Source organism: Felis catus, chromosome E3 (genome assembly GCF_018350175.1).
Source record: "Felis catus isolate Fca126 chromosome E3, F.catus_Fca126_mat1.0, whole genome shotgun sequence".
NCBI lineage: Eukaryota > Metazoa > Chordata > Mammalia > Carnivora > Felidae > Felis > Felis catus.
The window spans coordinates 702,992-721,812 of NC_058383.1; the positions used below are offsets into that span (position 1 = coordinate 702,992).

The window sequence follows — 18,821 nt, forward strand, 5'->3', positions numbered from 1 at the left end:
GCAGAAGCCGGGGGAGAACGCGTGTGGGAGGGCAGGCGCGCACGGGAACGTGCTCCACGTCGTGTGCCGTCAGGGAAACGGGGAGCAACACAGCAAGGAGAGGCCACCACCGCCTGTCAGAAGGGCCACGGCCCACAGCACGTCACCGCCGGGTGCTGGCGGGACGGGGAGCGGCGGGGACGCAGAATGCCGCGGCCGCTCCGAGAGGGACCCTGGTGTCTTACAAAACCGAGCGCGGTCTCGCCGTGCGGTCCTGCAGTCACGTCCCAAGATGTGAGAACGTGCGTGCTCGCAGACCTGCACGCGGAGGTTTGCAGCGGCTTTATCCGTGATTACCGAACCCGGGCAGCAACCGGACGCCCTTCAGTGGCTGGTGGACAACCGGGCTCCATCCGGGCGGTGGGGGTTTTACTCTGCCCCGGAAAGAAGGGAGCCGCGAAGCCAAGAACGACGTGGAGGAACCTTCGATCCAGGTTACTGCGTGAAGGAAGCCAGTCTGGAGAGGCCGCACCCTGGGTGATCCCAGCCGAGTGGCCTTCTGGGAAAGGCAGGGCCGGGGAGCCGGTAAAAGATCAAGGGTTCAGAGGGAAAGCGGGAGGCATGAGTAGGTAGAGCTCAGAGTTTTTAGGGCAGCAGCACTAATCAAAATGATACTTTAACGACAGATATGTGACATCAGGTATCTGTCAGAAGCCACAGGACTGTGGGGCACAAGGAGTGACCCTGACATAAATTCCGGGCTTCAGTCGAGGGCGGCGGCTCTCGCCAGCTGTTAACACACTCCACTGACACAGCGGGACTAGTGGGGAGCCGCACGGAGCGGGGCGCGCGGGAACCCTGCGGCCCTAAAACTGCTCCCACAAGATAACACCTGCCCATTAAAAAGGAGTACCACTTAAATAACAATAAAAAAAGAAACAGGAGTAAAGCTAACCAAACACGTGAAGGAGCTGTGTATTAAAAATACAAAGGCGCGTCTGGTGGCTCAGTCAGTTGAGCGTCCAACTCTCGATTTCAGCTCAGACCATGATCCCAGGGCCATGAGATCGAGCCCCACGTCAGGCTCTGCACTCAGTGTGGAGCTTGCTTGGGATTCTCTCTTTGCCCCTCTCCCCACTTGCACATACCCACTCTCTCTCTAAAATAAAAATAAATAAGTAAAAATTAAATAAATACAAGTTTTTCTTTCATTGACATTAGAAATCAAAAACCTAGATAAACGGAGAGGTATCCTGGAAAGTTAGCTGAAGGATAACTAGAAGATTCTAGATTGTTGTCTATTCTCCTTAAACTGATTTACGTATCAACGTGAACCCACTCAAAATCCCAAGAGGATTTTTTGGTCCATGTCACCAAGATCACGCTAAAACACGCCTAAAAAGGCAGAGGAACCGGGGTGGACAAAACAATTTTGAAAAAGAACAATGCAGGGGCGCCTGGTGGCTCAGTCGGTTGAGAATCTGACTCTTGAGTTTGGCTCAGGTCATGTCATGGTCGTGACACCAAGGCCCACATCAGGCTCTGTGCTAGGAGCCTGCTTGGGATTCGCTCTCTCCACCTCCCTCTGCCCCTTCCCCAAATCGTTCTCTCTCTCAAAATAAATAAATGAACGTTTAAAAAAAAAGAAGAAGAAGGAAAGAAAAAGAACAATGCAGGGAGGCTCATACTACCCGACTTTGATCTTCACATAACGGCAGAATGATCCAAGGGCGCCAGGGGGCTCAGTCGGTTGAGTGTCCGACTTCAGCTCAGGTCATGAGTTCAGGGTTTATGACTTTGAGCCCCACGTTGGGCCCTGTGCTGACACCTCGGAGCCTGAGCCTGCCTCAGATTCTGTCTCTCTCTCTCTCTCTCTGCCCCTTCCCTCTCTCTCTCTCTTTCAAAAATGAATAAAACATTAAAAAAAAAAAAAAAAAAAGAATGATCCAGAGACATGCCCCCAGCACGTACGGCCAGCTGATAAGGTCAAAGGTCTGCCCAAATTCAGTGCAGAGTTCTTCACACAAACCTAAACACAAAAGCACAATCCACTAAAACAAATACCTTGAAAAACCGCACTTCAGAAGCCAGAACTTCCACTCGTGAAGTGTTTCACTTCCACTAGTGAAACACACTAGTGAGAAAACCAGGCAGACAGGCTGAGGACGGACTGGAAGGAGGTGTCTGCAAACCAGAACCTGACGCAGGACTTGCATCCCTGCACATAATGGCACGAGTCGAACACACGGAGTTTCCAAGCCCGACAGTAAGAGAAGGACCTGGTAAGAAAATGGACAAGGAAAAAAAAAAAAAAAAGAAAATGGACAAGAGCCATGCACAGGCACTTCAGCGAGGAGACAGGCCAAGGGCAAGTAAGGGCATAGGAAGAGCACGGGAAGACACTCAGCGACACTGGTCATTAGGAAATGCAAGAGTGGCCTGAAGGGCCACCCCATGCCCATTAGAATGGCTAAACTTTGAAACCTGATAACATCAAGTGCTGGCCACGTGAGGGCCAGGAGCCACCGCTGGTGGGAATGCAACCCACCAAAGGATGAACACACTGGGCTCCGTCTACACAGCGGAGTGCAGTTCAGCAAAATAACTCAAACTCGGGACACTCACAAAACCTCGAGGAATCTCAGAGGCGCTTCGTTAAGTTAAAGAACCCAAACTCGAAAGGCCACATGCCACGCAGGACTCCACTGACGGAACATTCTTGAAAATGCAGAGCTTCGGACACTCCAGTGGTGCCAGGGGTTACAGGTGGGGGATGGTCTGACCAGCACAGGCAGAAAGAAATGGGCGGGGGGGGGGGGGAGGGATGCAGACGAGAGAACAGCGGCACCTCAGGTCTGGGCCTCGGTTACGGTGGCAGGAACACTACGGTCAGAGCTCATGTGGTTGCACAGCACACAGCACGAGCTTCAGGGCATTTAAATTCAAGGAGAATTTTAACAGGCGAGCGGAGCAGGCTTACCCGTGCTGCCATGGAGCGTCCCCTCGAGTGACCCGTCAGTGGGGACAGGCCGGGCTCAGGGCAGCGTGCCCACGTGCAGCTCAGCCCAGAAATCGCACCCACGTTGCCCAAAATGCATAACATCCTCCCGAGAAATCTCAGGCAACGGAACCAACAGAGGTGGGCTCTGGGCGGCAGGGGCGGTGGGGGTGAGAGACTTTTAGCTTTCACACCTTTGACTCTGTGCCATACGCACACATCACTTTTCTGGGCTGCCTCACTGGCACGTGCATCCAGTAGGGCGCCCTGCTCTGAGAAGCTGTCTTGTCCCCCGCCCGACGCGGGGCCTTAACTGACGGTACGTGTGCTGTCGCGGCCGCTTTCGTCCCCCGGCACGGCAGCAGTCACCTCGGAGCCCGGAAGGCCTGGCGGCTTTAAGTGCCAGGGGGCAAGTAGGTGGTGATTCCATGTGACTCTGCCCCTCTGGGTCCCCCGGGTGTGCAACGAAGCAGTCCGTCCGTCTGGGCCTCTGGGCGCCACCAGAATGGCGCCGGTCACCGGGAAGCACGTGCTGAGCTTCCAAACTGAGCGACCAGAGACCCATCCAGTAGCCCAGTGCCCACCCACCGCCCTCAGGAGCGGGTGTCTGGGTGGGACGCCATTTACTGCCACGGATGTCTCCCAGGAGAGCTGCCCCTTCTGAGCTGTGTCCGCTCATTCCAAAAGCAAAACGCGTGACTTGTTAGTTTTTACTAAAGACATAGCAGTGAGCCTGGCCGCTCGGACTGTGTCACCACCGCTGAACCGATATCTGGCGGGGGGGGGTGGGGGGGGCAGGCACGGCAGTGAGGTATCGATGTCCACAGATGAGCACAAAACAACGGTCATAGAAGCCAATGTTGGTGAGGATCTGGGAATTCGGCACGAGCCACGCGTGTTAGGGAAACCACAAACTCATCTAATTCTGTGGAGTAAACCGGAAACGTGGCTCTAGAGCTGTAAAAACACACAGACACGCAGACCCCAGAGCACAGGCCCTGACTGCAGCACAAAGGCACAAAGGTGTTTTCTGAAGGAAAAAAAGAAAAAAAAAAAAAAAAAAAAGAAAGAAACTGAAAACCATCAAACACAAAACAATGCAAACAAAGGCCACGACATCCACGTGATCTTATGGCCACGGATGCCATAACGGTGCTACTGAGACGAGCACGGAACATCAACGCATTTGACACCACTAAAATGGACACTTTAAAACGTTCAGGGGGCGCCGTGGGGCCTCAGTCAGTTGAGCGTCCGACTTCGGCTCAGGTCACGATCTCAGGACTCATGGGATCAAGCCCCGCGTCAGGCTCTGTGCTGACAGCTCGGAGCCTGGAGGCTGCTTCCGATTCTGTGTCTCCCTCTCTGTCCCTCCCCAACTCATGCTCTGTCTCTCTCTCTCTCTCTCTCTCTCAAAATTAAACATTAAAAAATGTTTAATACGTTTTAAAAAATAATAAATAAAAATAAAATGGTCAACAGAGTGAACTTGATATCACGTACATTTTACTACAATAAAAGAACCCTAACAAAAAGTCAAACCAAAAGCGCACGTACGCGACAACGACCCACGTCTGCACGTGCACGTGTCTGCCGCACAGCGGGAACAGTCCTCGTGAAAACGCAGGGTTGGTACGTACGTGAACGGGAACAGGTGTATCTTTATGGAGGGAACTCTTGCTTACAGCGTCTAAACTCCATTCTGGAAAGGACGAACGACTTCATCGCCCATGATCTTCTGAAAGACCACATCTTGGAGAAGCTTCGGGGCTGTGTCGTCAGTGCATAAGGACCGTCTGGCCCCCTCAAGTCTGGACCTTAGAGGAACCACCTGCTTAAATGGCCCGCGATGAAGTCACTCACCGAGGCCCGAGGCCCGGCCAGGGCAGCGCCCTGAGAGCTGGGCCATCCTCGCCGCCCTGTGCCGGGCCTTTATCCGGGCCGCGCACACACGCTTCCCGCTCGTCACACGAGAAAACTCCCCCTCCGCGGGCGTCTGCCTGCTGTCCACTCACGGTGGCCTCTGCAGGGAGCAGGTGGCCCGGGACTCCGCCCCTCCCCCAGCCACGGGCAAAGAGCCTTCCTGCTCCCATATTAACAAACGCTGGCTGAGCGAGTGAGACTCCCGTGGGACCTCAGGACGCCCCCAGGCAGGGGTCTCAGATCTGGCACCAGGGACGGACTCTCTAGTAGAGTCACCCACACGGGAAAGCACGCACGTGGTGTCAGAGACCCCGCAAAATCCCCCCAGCGCCCGAGCGCGTCAGCCCTGGCGGAGAAGTGACAACAGGCCGCAGCCGGGCCCTGAGGCACCGGCTTCTGTCCGCACCGTCTGTCACACACCTCGGAGCTCGTCTGGCGCTGCCTGTGACAAAGACGTGAAGGCTGGTCACCCGCTCTTCCCGTTACCAGTGGCTCGCGGTCGCCTGCAGCCTAAGCAAAGCAGCCCTTTGCAGCCGGACTGCAACCCCCCCAGGGCACAGCTGTTGGGTTCCCAACCCCAGGACCTTAGACCGTAAGCTCATCTGCAGACAGGGTCTTTGCGGATGTGATCATTAAAATGAGGTCACGGGGTGGGCCCTCAGGCAAGGTGACGTGTCCCCACGGAAAGAGAGAAGGCCGTGTGAGGGTGGATGCAGGTCGGGACGGGAGCACCGCAGGCTGACCCTGGGGGAGGCGTCTGGGGCAGGCCGGGCTCGCGCCCGCAGCCTCCAGGACCGAGTGTGGCCGCCTGGCCTGCGGTGCTTTGACCCGACGGCCCCGGCAGGCTGAGGCGGTGGCTACGGTGACCATGACTTGGCGAGGATACGAATCCCTCGTTGTCCAGTCGGAGGAAAGTGCTCAGTCTCAGCCCCCGACTGTGACAGGCCACCCTCCTCTTCCAGAGCCCGGTCCTCACCTGTCACCTCCTAGGGCAAGTGTGATCAGAGAACCTTCCCGCCCCCTGCCCTTTGCCGGCCACCCCCGCCCCCAACGCGAGCTCACAGCCTCCTGACGACTCGCCCTGTCGCCAGAGCTCTCCCGCCCTGCCCGTCTGCTCCCACTGTCCCCTTCTTGCCAGGTGGCACCGCCATTCACTCAGGTCCACACCAGTGCCTCTTGCCCCGCTCCTACGTCCGCTCCGCTGGCCAGCCCTGAGCACTGAGCCACAACTGACAGCCGTGTTGCCTCCCCTCCGCCCCCCACTGGATGCTCAACCGTCTCCGGCCATCACCGCGTGTCCCCTGGGGGCCAACCGTCCCCCGGTGGAGAACCTCCTCTCCATCTCGCGCCGATGCCCGTCAGCCACACCTCCGAGACACATCGCCTGGCGGGCACCACTTGGGAGCAACCCCAGCAAATGACTGCAGCCCTGACAGTGAGGGTCTGAGGCAAGGGAGGAGGCCGCAGGGACAGGCACGTCACCTGTGGGTGGGCCTGGTGGCCAACACTCACACCCACGGCACCGCTCCACAACCGTGACCTCAAGAGTAAGCAAAGTGGATGAGGGCCACAGGACTGTTGCACGTCAACTGGGAACGACAGCCTTTCAAATGAAAACTGCCCAAGCCGACTACGGTGGGCAGACCCACAGCCAAACTCTGTCAGCAGCGGGCACGTGAGCTGCCACGACAGGGCCACAGCCACCCAACGGGGCCTCCTCCACCCAACAAAGCCGTAGCCACTCAACAATGCCATCTGGAATTTCCATAATCCCATTTCCAAAAACTGTACTCAACAAACAATGCCACACACAGGGGGAAAAGGCCACGTACAAATGTGTTGGTGTGGCATTATTTTCAACTTTGAAGAAAACCACAAACAACTCAGTTGTCTCGTCATGAGGGACAGTGTCGAGAAAACTGCAACGTAGGGTCACACACCCAACCGAGTGAGGTCCGTGAAAAGCACAAGCACGCGATATAAAATGGCATCTATGACACGATAGCATGGGGAGAGGGGGCAACTGGGTGGAGGGGGGCCGCGTATGACTGTTACTCCTCCTTTCTGCTTCTGAACCTTTCAAACTTTCTTTGAAAGGTATGCATTACTTGGGGCACCTGGGTGGCTCAGTCAATCGAGCGTACGACTTCGGCTCAGGTCATGATCTCACAGTCCGTGAGTTTGAGCCTCGAGTCTGGCTCTGTGCTGACGGCTCAGAGCCTGAAGCCTTGCTTCCGACTGATTCCCTGTCTCCCTCCGCCACTCGCACTGTGTCTCTCTCTCAAAAATAAACGTTAAAAAAAAATTGTTTTAAAGGTAGGCCTTACTCGAAAATGTTCAACAGGTTGTTTTAATTTTCTTAAGTTTGTTTATTTCGAGAGAGAGAGGACAAGAGTGGGACAGGAGCAGATGGGAGGATAGAGAGTCCCAAACAGGCTCCATGCTCTCAGCACAGAACCTGATGAGGGGCCAGAACCCACGAACAGTGAGATCATGACCTGAGATCAAGAGTCAGATGACTGAGCCAACCAGGTGCCTCTAACAGACTGTTTTAAAGGAAAGAAAGGAATTCCTTTGGGTCGGGGCTAAGGGTCACAGGAGGCCCCATGGGGGGGGGGGGCTCAGAGAGGCTTAAGAGCAAACCTGAGCTTCCTCAGGTCATGATGTCACCGTTCATGAGTTCGAGCCCTGCATGGGGCTCTGCACGGACAGCGTGGAGCCTGCTTGGGATTCATCTCTCCTTCTCTCTCTACCCCTGCCTGGTTTGCTCACTCTCTCCCCCCCTCTCTCAAAAAATAAGCATTTTAAAAAATTAAAAAAAAAAAAAAAACAGACCTGAGTCTGACCCCAGGGTTCTATCCACCCTGTGAGACTAGGGCAGGGACAGTTAAGTTAGGTTGTGAGCAAGGGGCCCAGAGGAGGACCCTCAGGTGCCCCCCGGAGAGGGTTCAGGGTGGGAAGCCAGAGGAAGGAGCCCGCCACGGAAGGGCAGGTCGCCAAGGGGCTCGGGAACCCCCTCCCGCTCGGAGCCCGTCCTCCCACCGATGGACCAGGAAGAGGTGAGGGAGACCGTTCATGGAGGAATGAGCCAGGGGGTGGCAGGGTCGCTCCTCAGAAGAGAGGCGTGGGTCATGTGCACTTCCCCACGCTGTATGCGCCTAAGGGGCGTTTCCCTCTGCGGGCGCCCACCTCCTCCCAGAGGCAGACTGCTGCAGAATCAAGTGTCACATGCACTTCAGACCTACGTCCTTTCATCCCAAATGTCAACGCACCCATAACGACACCCGGTCCCCGTCTCTGTCCCCCTAGTTGAAAACTCAGTGGGCCCCGAAGGGGCGCCTGGGGGCTCAATCGGTTGAGCGTCCGACTTCGGCTCAGGTCATGACCTCACGGTTCCTGGGTTGGAGCCGCTCGTCGGGCTCCGCGCTGACAGCTCGGAGCCTGGAGCCTGCCTCGGATCCTGCGTCTCCCTCTCTCTCTGCCCCTCTCCCACTTGGGCTCCTGCGCGCCCTCTCTCTCCCTCTCTCTCCCTCAAAAATAAATAAACGTGAAAAAAGAAAACTGTGAGTGGGCCCCGTAGGCCATCTTCCCAGTCAGTTCTCCCCAAGGCGCTGTGCCTGGCAGACCCCGAACCGCTGGGAGGGCAGGGGGGCAGGGAGGTGGTGGCTGGGACCTCGGAGCAGGAGGATGAATCAGGTGAGGTCAGCCTCCCGGGCTGGGCCCTGGAAGAGCCGCGGGGCACTCTCCTGAGCTCGAGCTCCAGCAGGTGGGCCCAGCACCCCTGTGCGGGGAGGGGGACACCGGGCGGCACTGACCTTCTCCAGCTTCTCGAAGTGCTCCCGCAGGAACTTCATGGGCCTGTCCGGCTTGGACACACACAGGTGCACGATGCAGTCCTTCAGGACCTGCTGAACGCCATGCTTCTGCACATACAGCTCGCACCCCTTCAGGCTCTCGTCCTCCTCCACCGCCGGGCAAGAGGACGGGGACGCCATGGTGGCCCCACTTCTGGCCTCCTGGGGAAGAAAACCCGGGCCACTGTACACATGCCTCTGAAAGGCACCTGGGGTGTGTCGATGTCAAATCCAACAACCCCACGACGGGCGGACGTGCCCCCCCCCCCAACTGTCATAGGTCTTCCTTTTCAGGGGCTGGATGAGTCGTCAACGCAAAGCCTTACCGCGAAGATCTTTGTGGGCATGGGGGAGGATCAACCAGATTTTGTAGATGAGCAAACCCCCGGTCTCCCAGAAACCTGAAGGCGGAAAGTGGGGGCCCTGGGAACCTGAGTGGCGACCATCCCTCCCCCCTTTGTAGGGACAGCTGTGTGAACCGGGGAAATGAAGGGGTGCTGCTACGGGGTCGAGAAGCCTGCTTTGCAGGAACAGAAAGAAAACAAGGAAAACAGTTGAAAGCCAGCTGAGGGGCCTTCTGGAAGGATGGAACATGGGGAACAATAGCAGGGCCGCGCAGTTCTCAGCCCGGCGCTGGGGGCTAAGTCACAATGACAGGTCAGGAACTGGGGCTGCACAGCTCCCGCCAGCCGCCCCCCCCCCCCCGCCAGCCTCGCGGGGACCCCAGGAAGGTGCCAAGGCTGCGCCCCACCCCCCCACCCCCCCCCACCCCCGGCAGGACCCTCTCGCCCCTCCCCCGCCTCTGCGCCCCCGGCCCTCCTCCAAGCCCTGCGCGCCCCCGGTCCCTGCGCCCCTTCCCCAGGCCCCACCTCCTCGGGCCCCCGCAACCCTTCCCCAGGCCCGGCGCCCCCGCCCTGAGCCCCCAGCCCGCGCGCCCCTCACGACGGCGCGACGGGCCCAGGTGCGGCCAAGGGGGCGGGGGCCCCGCGGCCGGCCCAGCCCACCCCTCAGCCCGCGCAGGCCGGGGGGCCCTACGCAGAACCCCGTCGCAGCCCCGCGTACCTGCCTGCGCGGCGCCCGAAGCCCGAGGCGGCTGCGCGCGGACGCGGGGACGGCGGGCGAGCGGGTCCCCGCACTGCAGCGGCACCGCCCTCCGCCCGCCCCCGCGCCGCGCCGACCCGCCCCCGGCTCCCGGCCGGCCCCCTCCCCCCCGCCCGCCCCCCCACCTCGTCTACTTCCGGCACCGCGGCGTGCCTCCCTCTGCCCGACCGAAGGCCTCTCCGCGCGGGTGTCCCCTCGCCCCTAACTTACCTCTGCACCCCCCCTCCTCCCTCCCCGCCTTGGCCAAGCCCGGGAGGGCTTCGAGTTGGACAAACCCACAGCCGGCCAGGACCACCGCCCTCCGCCGCCCACCGCCCACCGCCCACACCTCCTCACCCCCCTCCCCTGCACCCTGGTTGGCTGCAGCTGAGGCGGCATCAGGGTCATGGCCGGGCCCCCCACTGCTCACACCTGGCGTGTTCCATCTACACAGCCTGCAGCGTACTGGTTCCAGCAAGTGCACCCATTCTCGGGGTCGAGGGCTCCAAGTCAGGGCCAGAAGAGGGGGCCAGATGGGCCCAGACCTAGAGGTGAGCCGATTTCCTTCAGATGTCCCAGTGGGAAATCAGGGGGTCATCCTAATTTCTTCCCACCACCCTCCGGTGTCCACGAGGTTACCGAGGCCTGCAGAGTCCCCCCCCCCACCCCCCCCCCCCCCGTGACTTCCTAATCTGTAAACCCGGACCTGCAGAAAAGGGAACTGTCCTTGTTTTCCTGTTGTCCAAACCAGGCTTTGCCCCCATTCTGGCAGGGTGGGGGCGGAAACTCATCTCAGTCTGCTGGGGGACCCCACCCCTGCCACAGAGTGGTCCAGATACCAGGAGAAGGGACAGGGAACCCAGGCCTTGAAGGGACAGAAGATGTTTGTGCCCCTCTCCCACACTCTCCTGTGCACAGTCACCCGTCCTCCGCTCACCTGTCCTCCCTGCTCACCTGTCCTCCCTGCTCACCTGTCCTCAGCACATCACAGCAAGGCCGGCCTCACCCGGTGCGCTCCCCCAGGAGGGCTGACGCTGGCCCCACTTTCTCTTGCCTACGTGAAGGTAAAGGAACATGTCACACTCAGGTGGAGAAGCTAGGAGTTCCTTTCCGCTTCCCCAGCGCCTGCCCTCAATGTGGGGGGAGGTCAGGGGTCAGCTGGGCAGCCAACTGGACAATCAGTAGCCGATGCGCTTACGTGAGGACAGCAGGAATGTCCCTCGCAGAGCTGGGGTGTGAAACCATGAGCACCCACAATGCTGACAGTCATGGGTAGGTCACCTCCCCCCGGGAAGTGATAAATCCTGGCTTCTTGTAGGGTGTCCAAGAGCCCCCGCCTTCCACTGGGAACAAACGGCTGGTATCAGGTCGCCCGTTCACAAGCCCCACAAATAGTGCTCGTCTGAGAACGTCCCCTCCACCCACAGGGAGGCCCCCCGCTACATGCTCAGCCCTACTGCGTTCCCCAGCAGAGGTTATCGACAATCCGAGCTCTGGGGGAGAGGGGGGGTATTTACCCCTAGAACTTGGGAGACCAAGCCTTGCAAAGACCCGACTTCAGAGCCACGTTCTTTCTCGAGCACCACCCCTGGGTCTGTCAGCTCCACTCTCCCGCCAGGATTCAACCACCGGAGTGTTTCTCCTGCAGGAACACTTCCCTGCGGTGCTGCCCCTGCACGGAGGTGGGCACCTGTGGGGGCAACGTGGACTCCCCTCGTGGGACTATGTGAATCTGCCTGCTTAATGCTGAGAGCTCAAATAGGACGGTGCTGTTTGTTCCCTCCTTTATTCAGTCTGCGGGGCAGATGGGTGCAGAAGGGAAAATGACTCCTTCGACCCTGGCCTCTGGAGACGTGGCGGGGCACCGTGGTCTGACTTCCCCACAGGCACCGTGTCCTGGGCAGCGTGCAGAAGCCTTGAGGGCGGAGGATGTGGCTGACTGCTACTGAGCTGCTCGCTGGGGGACAGCTGGGTGCCAGAGCCTTCCTGGACAGGCCCTTGGGGGACAGCCGGGCGTCAGAACCTTCCTGGACAGGCCCTTACACCTCAAACGGGTGGACGTTTACTCGAGTGCAGCTTTTAGGTGAGGAGCTGGGACGGAGGCCGGGCGTGCAGGGAGCAGCAGGCAGCAGGGGCCAGTGACCGTGGCCCCCAGTGGTTATCATTCTTAGGGCCACAGCAGTTCCTCGGGGAGGGCTCTAAGTCCCACCCTGAGCACACACAGGCAGGGGCCCTGTAGGGATGCAGAAGACGGGCCACAGGGGGAGAGGAGGCAGGAAGCATCCCCCAAACCCCGTACTTCTGAAGGAGCTGCATTCGGTGAGAGAGATTCCTTGGGAAGGAGGCAGCAGGAGAACGTTGCAGGAACAATGTTATCCAGTTTTCAGCTTTATTTTTCATGTTTGTTTAGTTTTGAGAGAGACAGAGCACGAGCCAGGGAGGGACAGAGAGAGGGGGAGACACAGAATGCGAAGCAGGCTCCAGGCTCTGAGCTGTCAGCACGGAGTTCGATGTGGGGCTCAAACCCGTGAATGGTGAGATCGTGACCTGAGCCGAAGTTGGACGCTCAACCGACTGAGCCACCCAGGCGCTCCTTGAGTTTTCAGCTTTTAAATGGCTCATGAGGTGGGTCTGGGATGCACAACTTCCTACGAGTTTTCTCACATGTCTGTGAAGTCTGATCACCCACGCTCCCTGGGGTGGCCCTGCTGTGTGACAGCCCACGCTTGGAAGCAGACACCCCGTGGGGCCTCCGGTGAGTACACAGACCACAGACCCCAGGCCCACAGGGCCACGGGATAATCGGGTGTGTTGTTCAGTCAGTGCGTTTGCGGGGACTTTTTCCGTGGACAGCTGAGTCCCGGGCAGGGGGTGGGGGCCAGGGAGAAGAAGCCCAGCCTCACGTCCGGGTGGGTGCTGGACGAGAACGCAGCTACAGAAATGCCACAGACAGAACGTCTGCGGCCCCCCAAACTCCTGTTCAAATCCTGACCCCCAGCGTGGGGTGCTAGGTCCTGGGCGGGACCCTCACGGCGAGCTCAGTGCCCTCACGAAAGAGACCCGGGGCACGCCCTCACCCCCGCAGCCCGGCGAGGATGCAGTGACCAGACAGCCAGCAGCGGCCTGGCCGGAACCACAGGGGTTTCTTCCTCTCCACATCCAGCCTCCAGGGCCGTGAGGAATCAGTGTCTGCTGTTCACAAGCTGCCCGGCCTGTGATAATTTTGTCATAGCAGCCCGAGCAGACTCAGGAGGCGGGAATGTCCAGCAGAGTCACATAGGAAGATACATTAAAAGATTATGAACAGGGTACAGGAAAGAACAGACGTTCAAGAATCAGAAAAAGGAATCCAGAAATAGACCCAAACCAATATTTACAGGGACTCTGTACGTGATGAAGGTGGCATTGCATATTTGTGGGGATGACAATAACTTAATAGTTTGGGAAGAAGTAAAGTCAATTGGAAAAAAGTTAGGTTGGATCCCAGTGTCTCTCTTTGTATAGATAAACTTGAGATGGGTCAGATGATATACAAGCAACAGAAGTAACGTTTGGGAAATATTTTATCATCTCCAGACACAGGAAGCCTTGTTTTTTTTAACATTTATTTTTTATTTTTGAGAGAGAGAGAGCATGAGTAGGGGACAGGCAGAGAGAGAGAGGAGGAGAGAGAGAGAGCGGGGGGGTGAGGGGTTGCTGAGAGAGCGAGACACAGAAACTGAAGCAGGCTCCAGGCTCTGAGCTGTCAGCACAGAGCCTGACGTGGAGCTCGAACCCACGAACCGTGAGATCATGACCTGGGCCAAAGTTGGACGCTCAACCGACTGAGCCACCCAGACGCCCTGTCACAGGAGGCCTTTCTAATCATACATCCAGGAGCTATAAATATGAAAATCGATAAACTCAACTCTGTAAAAATGAAAACCTGTGCGTAAAAAAACCCTCGCACATTCAAAATAAAAACAAAACACGCAATAAATTCATGATACCCGTCACAAAGGGCCGATTTCCTCTGCTTGAAGACACCCCGTGCAGATTAACCTGTCGGGCCCACACAGGCCCTGCGGTCTGGCGACTGCAGGTGGTGGGGGCATGGGAAACGGGCCCCCGTGCTTCTGGTGGGGGTGTGCACAGAGGGGCCTCTGCGCACACCCGTGGAAAATCGTTAAATACCCAGATCCCAGCGATCCTACCTCGCTAGGTTCATCAATCATCTGATAACAAATCAATACCGCAGTGACCATCCCGATGGGTGCGTTTTTCTGCACGTGGGTAAACGTATACCTTTCCGGGCGCACAGAAACTCCTGATAAGCAGAGTGGCAGGAAAAACCAAGTGTCCATCAACAGGATCTGACGAAACTCTGCGGCCCACGGGACCACGGGGCGCCGCACGACCGTTTAAAAAGCATGTGGTGGCCCTGAGTGTGCTAACGCTAACCCATCCCCACGGCGTGTTCCTGAGCAGAAACCAAAACCACGGTGTGAAACTTGGCACGTGCGCTGCCAGCTGAGGGGTGGCCGTACGTGTGGGCGCGTGCGGATTCAGGCATGGCGCCTCCAGAGGGACACTGAAGGACACAGGCGGCCTCTGAGGCGAGCGGGGGCAGGAGCGCTTCTGTGTTCCATGTCCTCGAGTGCCATTCGAGCTGTGCACCAGATGCGTGTCTTAACCATTCAAAAGTAATCGATTTTCTTTACATTAAATTTTTAAAATCTTCCTGGAAAGAGGGAATTCAAAACACCTGTTATTTTCGCTTCCTCCACAAACCACACTAAAATCACAATAAAGGCATTTTTTTTTTTTATATTCATTTTTGAGAGAGAGCGCAAGCGGGTGAGGGGCACGGGGGGGCGGGCGGGCAGATCTGAAGCGGCTTCTGCACAGAGCCTAACAATGGGCTCAAGGTCACGAACTGTGAGATCATGACCTGACCAAGTCAGACGCCCAACTGGCTGAGCCACCCAGGTGCTCCAAGGGACTTTGTTGTAAAGGCGCAAAGCCCTGAGGATGGGGAGAACCCAGGGGAGACCCTCACAAAAGTCTGGGAGCCCAAATGAGGACGGGAGAGCTGTCGTCGACTTACTGAACTGTGAGCTGGCAGACAGAACCTGTCGAAGAGCCCGGTTCACACCACAGGCCTCCCCACCCCCACCCCCGCAGCCTCAGAGGTGGTCTCACCGGATCCCCTGGAAGGGAGAGCTGCCGGAGCTGGGGGAGAGTTGGCCTTGCGGCCCCGGAGGAGGAGGACGGTCTCTAGACTGGGGGTCCAGGACGGCAGAGACCCAAACCAGGGCAGACCCCTGCCCCTCACCGGAACGCCGGAGGCCCCATCTTCGCCCTCCCCCGGCGCTGGTGGGTCTTCTCCGGAGAGCCTGACTCGAAGACACTGACACTAGCAGTTCCCCGGTGCCCAGCCTGACCAGCAGGGCCAAAAGCAGCGGCCCTCCCGCCACCACATGCACCCAACGTCCGACAGCTGCCGAGCTTCCCTGAGGGCCTGTGTCGCTCAAGGGGTGAAGCCACACATCGGATGCTAGAAACTGCCCACCATCACACCAGTTAGGAAGCCAGAGTTGGCCAGGAGGAGAGCTGCCCCGCAGCGGGGCCCCAGCCTTCGAGGGGGCCCGTCCATCACGGGCCGGAGACCACTCCCAGCCTACGGACTTCCTAACTCATGCGAGCCGGTGAGCGTTGGGACGGAGGCTACACCACGTTGACTTACTGGATCCTGGAGGTCTCAGCCGTCTGTGACCCTGTCCAAGCCAGAAATCAGAATGCCCTGGTCATCCCCCTGCCCCTCAGCCCCGAATCTGCTTCTGCAAAGTAACCCTGCCCCTGCCCACGTGCCCCACCGTCTCCCATCAGGCCGGTCCAGGGGCAAAGCCAGTGACACCTTCAAGCCAGCCAAGGTCCCCATCCCCCTCCCTCCCTCTGCTCCCAGGCCCTCGGACCAGCATTCCCTTCCTCTGTGCCTGAGTTCCTCCACCTCGGACCCCACTTCCAGAGTCTCTCCTGGGGGCGTCTACACCTCCGCCCTGCCCCCCGCTGCACGCGGCAGCTCCCCTCCCGGCTGTCGGCTCCGTGAGAAGCAACAGCATCTGCTTTGACTGCCTGCTGTGTCCTGATGCCCAGAAACGTCAAACAGCCCACGTGTGTTGGATGAGATCACGAACGAATCAACCAAGCACGAATTATTTGCTAAAGTCAGTTTGTTATACTGGCTTAAATGACACGCTTTAAAACACGTGGCACAGGACACTGAACAAGCGAGGCTCCGCGAATAGACTTGGAAATCACGTTTTCCTTACCTCTTCCTGCCTCTTTAACTATTCAGTGGAGGCAGTCCCGTCTCTGCCCCGAGAGGCACGTGTGGACAGTGCCATCTCGTTCTGGCTCAAACGTAGGGTTTCAAAGTTCTAAGGTTACGCTGAGATATGAACCCAGCGTCAGTCAGCTCAGTCATCGTAATCGTCCAGGACCAGGAAGTGATGAAAACGCGAAACCAGACTGAGATTGGGAGCACGGCCTCCTCCAACGAGGCGCCCCTGCTGCGAGCAGTGGGGAAGGAGAGGGGTCCCTTAGCTCTGCCCCCCTCTCGCTCTCCCACCACCCTCCCCAGACTCCGTAACGGGGCCTGCCCCCTCCCGCATCGGAACAGCCTCTGGCATCTAGAATTCTCAGAAGAGGGCACACCACCGGCCACTGCGTCAGCCTCAGGGACCTCACAGAAGGGGAATCTACGCTGCGTGGCCTTCCGTGTCGGGCTCTCACCGAGCATCGTGTTTTCAGGGTTCAGCCACATGGTGGCCGGCGTCCGCACTTCATTCCTTCTGCAGCTCGACAGTACCCCACGGTTTATCCGTCACCCGTGATGGACACTCGGGCTGCTTCCACCGCTCGGCTGCTGGGAGCACGGGCGTGCAGGGACCTGCCTGACCTGTGTCCACCTCTACAGGCTGTGTAACAGGACACAGATGTAGTGGATCTTACGGGAGTCCCAGGTTTCGTTTTTTGAGGAGGCGCCAGACCATCTTCCACAGCGGCCCTCCACCAGCAGCGCCCAAGGTTCCGGTTTCTCGCGTCCTTGCCAATACGTGTTGTTTTCTGTTGTTGTTGTTTTAGTAACCGCCCCCCCCCCCCCCCCCGCCCAGGCGTGGAGACAGCTCGGCACGCTTCCTGCCACGTTCCAGGGACCAGGCGAGCTCGCAGGCCAGCTCAGATTCAACACGAGGCTGGATCCGTGTGCAGGCATGGGAGGAATGTCAGCAGCTGTCTTTGGAACCTGTCCTCTGCATCTCATGTGACATTTGCTAAGTGGGTATTTGTGGGTGTGCCTTCTATCCCTCATCTGCCAAGTTGTTGTCATGAACAGGTGTCATGTTTCATCACATGCTTTTTCTGCACCCACCAAGATGATCCCATGATTTTTTTTTTCTTCAGCTTTTTTTAATGTGGTAAATTACATTCATTTTTATGTTAAATTAACTTGCATTCCTGGAATAAGTTCAACCTGGTCACAATGTATTATTCTTTTTAAATTCTTGATTTCCAGACTGAGTTGGTTAATATTTAGGATTTTTACATCTGTATTCAATGAGACAGACTGATCTATGATATTCCTTTTGTGTAATGTCCCTGTCACCGTGTGGGATCAAGGTTATGATGCTGGCCTCATAAAATGGGTTTAGAGATGCTCCCTCTTCCTGGTGTCAAAGAGTCTAGGCCCAGAGTTATTTCCTAGTTAAATGTTTTGAAGTTAATAAAGACCTGTGCTTACAGCCATTACCGTGGGAAGCTTTTTATTTATTTTTTTAATGTTTATTTTTGAGAGAGAGAGAGAGAGAGTGTGTGAGCTGGGAAGGGGCAGAGAGGGAGACACACAATCCGAAACAGGCTCCAGGCTCTGAGCTGTCAGCACAGAGCCTGACACGAGGCTTGAACCCACCGACTGCGAGGTCATGACCTGAGCCGAAGTCACTCGCTTAACCGACTGAGCCACCCAGGCGCCCCAATGCTTTTAAACCACAAAGTCAATTTCCTTACTAGGTACCAGACTCTCCTGCCTTCCTATTTCTTTTTGCATAAGTTTTAGTAAACCACATTTTCCTAGGAAGTCACCAATTCATCTACTTTGGGAGGAATAAAGTGATTCATATGCTCCTTGTAGTGTCTCTTTATCGCTCAGGACTTGTAGTGATAACCCCTTTCCACTGCATGTCGGTATTTTGTGCTGTCTCATTTTCTCCCCTTGTCAGTCTTAACAGAGGTTCATCAACTTTCGTAGCCTCGTAAAAGAACAAACTCTTGGTTTTATTGATACTCTCCACTGTACGTTTTCCTACTTCATTACTTTCTGTTCTAACCTTTATTATTCCTTTTCTTTTACCAGGTTCAGGTTTATCTACATATTTTGCTACTGGGGGGAAAAATCAACCTTCCGTACTCTACGTGGGCAAGAAGCGTAACGGAGATACCAGTAGAGTAACAACATCTGATCTCAGTCTGATTCCTGTTCCTTTGAAAGCAATCTGTTTTTTCTCTGGCAGTCCTCTCCACATTTGTCTTTGAGATTCTTAGATTCCATAGCCTGTCAATATGTGCACCTCCGGGGCGCCTGGGTGGCTCAGTCGGTTAAGCGTCCGACTTCGGCTCAGGTCACGATCTCCGAGTCCGTGGGTTCAAGCCCCGCGTCGGGCTCTGTGCTGACAGCTCAGAGCCTGGAGCCTGTTTCAGATTCCGTGTCTCCCTCTCTCTCTCTGATCCCCCCCCCCCATTCAAGCTCTGTCTCTCTCTGTCTCAAAAATAAATAAACGTTAAAAAAAATTTAAAAAAAAATATGTGCCTCCTTGTTACTCTGCAGATCTAACCTGACGGTCCTTTCTCTTACACTCTGGAAACGTCTCCGTTGTCCCTTCAAATATTGGCTACTCCCCGTATTTATGACCCCTTTCTCTAGGGCATCCATCAACCAGATATCAGCATTG

At 57.0% G+C, this 18,821-nt stretch overlaps 1 protein-coding gene across 4 annotated transcripts in view; it reads right to left on the reverse strand.

Annotated features, from left to right (window-relative positions):
* PRKAR1B (protein kinase cAMP-dependent type I regulatory subunit beta) overlaps nt 1-18,821 on the reverse strand; it is a 119,401-nt gene that overhangs the window by 96,515 nt on the left and 4,065 nt on the right. Inside the window, exons 1-2 of one of the 4 annotated variants that reach the window (XM_019820308.3) lie at nt 10,267-10,418; nt 8,716-8,916 (exon numbers count right to left, since the gene is read on the reverse strand). In XM_019820308.3, coding sequence (XP_019675867.1) covers nt 8,716-8,895 — 180 coding nt within the window. In that variant the 5' untranslated portion in view covers nt 8,896-8,916; nt 10,267-10,418. Of the gene's footprint in view, nt 1-8,715; nt 8,917-9,080; nt 9,394-9,816; nt 9,943-10,266; nt 10,419-18,821 lie in introns of those variants that run through there. The other 3 variants (XM_023246635.2, XM_045048064.1, XM_045048065.1) reach the window with 3 other exon arrangements.